This window comes from Salvia miltiorrhiza, chromosome 1 (assembly GCF_028751815.1).
Source record: "Salvia miltiorrhiza cultivar Shanhuang (shh) chromosome 1, IMPLAD_Smil_shh, whole genome shotgun sequence".
In the NCBI taxonomy this organism is placed as follows: Eukaryota; Viridiplantae; Streptophyta; class Magnoliopsida; order Lamiales; family Lamiaceae; genus Salvia; species Salvia miltiorrhiza.
Window position 1 is genome coordinate 44,433,976 of NC_080387.1, and position 7,220 is coordinate 44,441,195.

At 34.9% G+C, this 7,220-nt stretch overlaps 1 protein-coding gene across 1 annotated transcript; it reads left to right on the top strand.

The window, feature by feature from the left end:
* The first annotated feature begins 4,512 nt into the window (after window positions 1–4,512).
* On the top strand, window positions 4,513–7,220 carry LOC130985141 (cytochrome P450 87A3). The gene is made up of 9 exons (XM_057907946.1): window positions 4,513–5,005; window positions 5,079–5,400; window positions 5,494–5,643; window positions 5,722–5,973; window positions 6,059–6,148; window positions 6,228–6,306; window positions 6,396–6,502; window positions 6,580–6,707; window positions 6,833–7,220. The coding sequence occupies exons 1-9, from the start codon at window positions 4,806–4,808 to the stop codon at window positions 6,921–6,923; spliced, it is 1,419 nt and encodes a 472-aa protein (XP_057763929.1). The 5' UTR covers window positions 4,513–4,805; the 3' UTR covers window positions 6,924–7,220.

Here is a 7,220-nt window from a genome sequence, read left to right on the forward strand (position 1 = left end):
TCTTCAACAACGTACGCCTGCATTTTATAATTAGGTCATATTTCACTAATCGTTCCCGAACCGTTTTAGGTGTTCGGTTACTCAATAACCGCTTCGGTTTAAAAAATTAAAATTAAAATAATTTACTAGATAGAGGATTTGAACCTTAGTCTTTAAAGGTACACAAAGCAACTTATCCACTAGACTAAAGCTCAATCTTATATTTTAAATATATCATAATTTTATTTTAGCTAAGACTCGATATTAAAAAAATCAATGAATTAATAATTAAAAAATATATATTAAATAATTTATTAAATAATTTTCAGTTATTTCGGTTAACCCGTTTCGGTTATTGGGTTAACAGATATCCGAAATTTTTCTAAAAATGATACCCGAAACCGAACCGATAACCGAAAAGTTCGATTATTGGATACCCAAACCCGAAAATTTTAGTTCGATTAACGGATTATCCAAAACCCGATAACCAATTAGACAGCCCTGTTTTACTTCATAATCACGAAAACTTAAATACTTATTAATTTGTGCTCACAATTTCTTATTTTCAACTAGTCTCCAAATTAAGAATTAATTCGAGCTGTCATTATTCTGCATTTGGTGAGCCTAAGCTTCAATTGAGCAAACCTGCCAACACTAACCAATTAATTGAACTAATTAAGGTTTCACAAAAACTATAGCTACGGTGCATGCATCCGCACCATACATCTATACGTTCCGCAACCCTTCATTAGAGAAATGTAAATCCACTCATTAATTATAATTTAGCTACAGATTATTTATCTATAATTAAAATTTGTTAATTTATAATTAAGATTTAATTAATGTCCTCGCCATGTGAAGTTTGCATGGCGCAAGTGTCAGCATTTTATATATTGTAGAATACTTTTGTCCAACATATTAGACTGACTAATAATTAGTACTCTTTTTTTTTGTAACTAAGAGATATTCATAATCGCTATCCGCACTGCATGTGTTTTATGAATAAATTTCACTTTATGTGCAATAATCTAACTATACAAAAGAGATCGGTTGAACTAAACAAGACATATACGGCAAATTAATATGCATAAAATTAATTTAATGTAAAAGACAATGGTACAAATTCATAAATTATTAGCCTGAGCCCATTTTTTTTAAAAAAAAAATAAACTAAAATTTTAATCATTTTCTTATTAGATCAACATATACAAACACAAGCTCATCTACTAAACAGAATAGTCACTCCTCATGGATCCAAAGGGTGGTTAAGACATTTTATTCAATCTTTTGGGGTCAAAATAGTCATGTCCTTTTTTTTACTTGTATCTGAATTAAAGAGCCACGATTAATAAACCAAAGAACAAAGGGAGCATTAAATTTTAATTAGTAGAATTATACTATAGTTGAATATTTGAAGAGTTTTTTTTTTTTTTTTTGGAGAGAAAAGGAGAATATTTCAGGTTTGAATGTCCCTTTTGACAGTAAAAGGTCAATCTGCACACGAGTGTTAAGGGGACTGCTACAACAATCACCAGACAAAATTTCTTAATCACTGTGCACTGCTTTCTCAAAAAGGCCTTAATTTAATGCCTAAATCACCCATTCAATAAATGACTCTTGATCTCTAATACTACTACTATAGTATATTCTAACAGTATTTCATTCTGCACTCTTATTCTATTAACATCCATCTCATATATATATAGAGAATTCGTATCAAATGAAAACTTGATTCTTCATAAAATTAAACTACGAATCCTTTATACTTAACTTATAAAATAACTTCACTAAATTCTAATTATTATAGCTATGTACCATGAATTTATTCAAAAAATGATCTAATTAAAGTGATCTAATTACTCCCTCCATCTTTTGTGTGATAATATTATCACTCCTTAAAGTGATCTAATTAAAGGAGGAATGAGAAATGGTGAAATTCTCTTTTATAAAAAAATGAGAGAAAAAAGAGAGAGAATTTAAAGGGATAATTTTTTGTTATCCCTTTTTTTCCTAGTATAAATTTATGAATCAAAGAGAACATATACCTATTGAAAAAAATGGCATTTCATTTTGCAATCCAATTCTATCAAACCTCCTAAATATATTCAATCGATAACTTCTGTTAGAAACTTTACGCTCCAATTCTACCACTCTACTTAGGGATGGCAATCTACCCGCGGGTAGTGGATATCCGCGAAAACCCGAACCCATTAGGGTGGGTTTGGATACCATTTGATATCCACGGATAGTTTCGTGGGTACAATTCACTATCCATTTAGTTCGTGGGTATGAGTTTGGATACTTACTATCCATACCCGCGAAACTCGTTTACCCGCGAAAAATACCCGCCAATTACCCGTCAATTATCCGTCAATTACCCGTCAAATATCCACAAAAAATTCTATAAAATATGGGCTTTAAATACATATTTTGAGATTATGGGATAGTATTTTATATTTTAAAATAGGCCCAAACAATAAGGCCCAAAGTCTAATACTGAGCTAAATGAAAGAATGGAAGCTTTTGGACTTGTCTTGAAGATGAAGAAGAAGAGTTCAATGAAGAGGGTTCTATTTCTACTATCGAGCAATTATAGACATTGTTCTTTGTTGGATTTTATATTTTAGTTGATGAATTTGAACATTGTTCTTTGTGAATTTGAATTTAAACATTGTTCTTTGTGGATTTGAACTATGTTATTTGTGTTGATTTTTTTTTATTAAATTTGTTGTAAATTTATATTTAAATTCTATTTCGTGGGTATCCAGCGGATAGCGGGTATCCGTCGGATAGTGGGTGACGGATACCCGTCGGATAGCGGGTTTCGCGGATACCCGCTACCCATCGGGTATCCGCGGGTAGCGGGTTTAGATACCATTTGATATCCATGGATAGTTTCGTGGGTAGCAACCACTATCCATTTAGTTCGTGGGTATGGGTATGGATAGTCACTATCTGTACCCGTCGTACCCGATTGCCATCCCTAACTCTACTCCAAAATTATATTGTCGTGGCGGTTTATTATACATATTTACATTGAAATAAGTTATGAAAGCACCCTTTAAAATATGACTTGTGTGACATGTACTCCCTTCATCCCACTAAATATGGCTTCGTATTTTGAATACGGTAATTAAAAAGAAGAGTGATTAAATGATAAAAGTGATAGATAACGATGACCCACAACCTCTTGTGAGAGAGAGTAGTTTCATTTTATAGAAAGGACCATTATTAATGGACAGATAAAAAAGGAAAGGAGACTATTATTAATAGGAGGGAGGGATCGGTGCATTAATTATAGTTACATTAAAGTTTAATGAACTGTAGGTAACTAAGGAAACATAAACGCCATGATAATTGATACACAGTGAACCTACCTATAACTATATAAGTAGTCGTTGAACGACCTTAATTGAGCCCGTGGCTCAAAGGGCTATGGAAATTTGAATAAATTTGACCTAGCTAGCTACAGATTGTGATGTTAAATTAGAGATATACTTGACAACCAAACATTTCCTACAAATTCTTTGATACAGTATAGTTGTGTGAAAATCTAGACGACAACGTAACGTCGTTTAGTATCAATGCTGATGTTATTAAGATTCAGAATAGGATACGAGAAAATATATGTACAGCTACAGAAGATCTATGATGAGATCTAAATTGGATTTAAATCCAATTAATAATTAAAATAAGAAATTTCCATGAAAAAAAATTAAGGCTAAATACTAGTACTAGTTTTGTTTCAAACACAAGTTTGACTTAATTTGGAGGGTGGATATATCTTGGATTTGGTACATCGATATCTGGGTTCAAAACTACCACTGTAGACATAATTGAGCTTAGTCAAATAGGGTTTAAAGATATATGTGGAAATGATAAGTATATATTGGTACTTATGAATTAATCTTTAAATTTATTAATCTTTCAATTAACATTTATTAATCACAATTTGGATGTATGAATTCTTATTGTTTAAGGGGTGCGCATTAATTTAGAAAGAAGCTAGCTCACCCTATATTTAGAATATGATGTAGAAAATGTATTGGCAAATAAAATATATATACTATGTGATGTAGAAAAGATATTGGCAAATAAGATGACAACCTTGAGATTCTTTTAAGTAATATTCCATATACTTGTTTCCTACCAGTAGGTCAGAAGCATATGTAAACAGTTAGAACCAATAATATTTCTTCTAATTAATAAATAGCAAGTCAAATTTGTATATAAATATATTTATTTAATCTTCACCACGTACATAATGAGAAGTTAATTATGAATCAGATTACGTTACTTTGAGTTTTCTAGTATACTTATGTTCAGTTAAACTTGATTTTACATATTGCATTTACAATGATTCATTTATATGCATCGCATTAGCGCGTAATATATAGTATATATATTTATAAAGAGAGAGAGAGAGAGAGAGAGAGAGAGAGAGAGAGTATCCTTGAAGCGTAAGGGTCACCGTCATGCTAGGCTTTCAGACATATTTTATGAAGGTGTTGACAAAGGATAAGGAGTTGCTTTGGTTATATATAGTTTCTGCAAATCAACTGTTATTTAAAAACTAGTTCCAGATTCTTTGCCTGCCTATTTAAGCACCCTTCCCTTCTATTTTAATTAATATCACATACATAACAGCAACTTCTATTCAACCTTGTCTCCCTCCCTACAATATTCTCTCTCATCATCCCTTCTTCCTGGAAACTCACATCTTCATCTTCATCTTCATCATCATTCTCTATCTCTCTTTCAAGAAGAAGAAGAAGTAATCTTGTGCATATATCTCGATCATCATCAACAATTGCAGCTAGCTAGCAATGTTTCCGCCAGTTGTGTACACGATAGTTATATTGATGATCGGCTTTCTGAACTGGCTCTACAGCTGGAGAAATCCAAGGTGCAATGGGGTGCTCCCACCGGGTTCAATGGGCTGGCCTCTTCTTGGAGAATCTCTCAGCTTCTTTGCTCCAAACACCAGCTTTGGCATTCCTCCTTTTGTTAAGGATAGGATGCAGAGGTAGGTGATCCATGAAATTCATTTTATATGAACAAAAAGAAAGATTATGTTTTTGACAATGGCAATGAATCAGGTATGGAGCTGTATTCAAGACTAGTCTGGTGGGGAGGCCGGTGATCGTGTCCACGGATGCAGATCTCAACTACTTGGTTTTCCAGCAAGAGGGGAAGCTGTTCCAGAGCTGGTATCCAGACACATTCACTGAGATTTTTGGGAGGCAGAATGTGGGCTCCTTGCATGGCTTCATGTACAAGTACCTCAAGAACATGGTGCTCAAGCTCTTCGGCCCCGAGAGCTTGAAGAAGATGCTTCTAGAAGTTGAGCAGGCAGCCAATGCCAGCTTGACCAACTGGTCTATGGAGGGAGTTGTTGATGTCAAGGAAGCAACTGCAAAGGTCGCCTAGGATGATTCATCAATCTACACTATATACTTAGTGCTGCTTAATTTGCTTCAATTTCACTCATTTTTGTTTTATATAACTTTGCAGATGATCTTTGACCTCACAGCAAAGAAGCTGATCAGCTATGATGCAGAAACATCGTCTGAGAATCTAAGGGAAAGTTTTGTAGCTTTCATACAAGGCCTGATCTCATTTCCTCTTGACATTCCTGGCACAGCCTATCACAAATGCTTAAAGGTATTTATATATATATATATATATATATATATATTTTGCAGTATAGAAAATTCTGATGATGATGATGATGTGTATCAGGGGAGGAAGCAGGCGATGAGGGTGCTGAAGAGGCTGCTGCAGGAGAGACGGGAGAGGCCGAGGAAAGTGGAGGTGGATTTCTTTGACTATGTGTTGGAGGAGCTGCAGAGGGAGGATACAGTGCTGACAGAGGGCATTGCCTTGGATTTGATGTTTGTATTGCTCTTTGCTAGCTTTGAGACCACCTCCTTGTCTCTCACTCTTGCTACTAAGCTTCTCTATGAACATCCTTTGGTTTTGAAGCAAATGAGAGTGAGTTAACAATTACTACATCATTCTTCACACAATTCTAGTGCCATTGCTACCTCTACCTTACTTGCTTGCAACTGCAATGTAGGAAGAGCACGACGCGATTATTAGGCAGAGGGGAAATGCAGATACTGGGCTAACATGGACTGACTACAAGTCTATGAAATTCACATTTCAGGTGTGTGTGTGTTTGACATGGAAGTGGTGTCTTTGATGAGTTTGAGTTGAGTTACAGAATTTGGAATTTGCAAGTGCAGGTGATCAATGAAACAGTGAGACTAGCAAATATAGTGCCTGGGATATTCAGAAAGACATTGAGAGAGACCAAATTCAAAGGTGTGTGTGTGTGGATCAACTTTGATATATTTGAGGTAGCTAATTGTGTGTGGATGAAGACGAGATGAGCGTTGTTTGTGGTGGTGCAGGGTATACTATTCCGGCTGGATGGGCGGTGATGGTGTGCCCCCCGGCCGTGCACTTGGACCCCACCAAGTACAAGGACCCCCTCCACTTCAATCCATGGCGCTGGGAGGCACGTATCTACACGCGTATGTAGCATAACATTACTCTCTCTATATATATCTGAACTCATTCTAATAAAATGTGCAGGGCGTGGACACGACGGGCGCCTCCAAGAACTTCATGGCGTTTGGAGGCGGCATGAGGTTCTGTGTGGGAACAGACTTCACAAAGGTGCAAATGGCTGTGTTTCTACATTGCCTTGTCACCAAATACAAGTAAGGAAAATCAATACATTGTGATATACCAATTTGGATTAACCATTTTTGCAATGTTAGAATATTGAAATAGAATTTGGACTAAAAGTTTGATTTTTTTTATTTTTTTTGTGTGCATGCAACAGATGGAATCCAATCAAAGGGGGAAATATTCTACGAACTCCCGGTTTGCAGTTTCCAAATGGATTTCACATTCAAATTTCTGAAAGAGAATGAATAAAATAGCAAATGCAAAATGGATTAATTTCATCTTGTCCTCCAAATGTGAGGAAGTTTTGCTCCAAAAAAGTAAGAGTTTTGGTTGCGATGTTAGAGAAATAGGGAAAGAAAAGGTTGTTTGACTTAGAGATATATATAGGAGATATGGTTTTGTCAGAGTTTGTATTAGATGTTGATATATACGTGTATTAATTATATATGTATAAGTCTTTGTCGCATATATACGTTGAATCACCTGAATGTTGTGGTGATCACATTATGTATTTGCAATGGAGAAATGTGTTGTTACTCTTT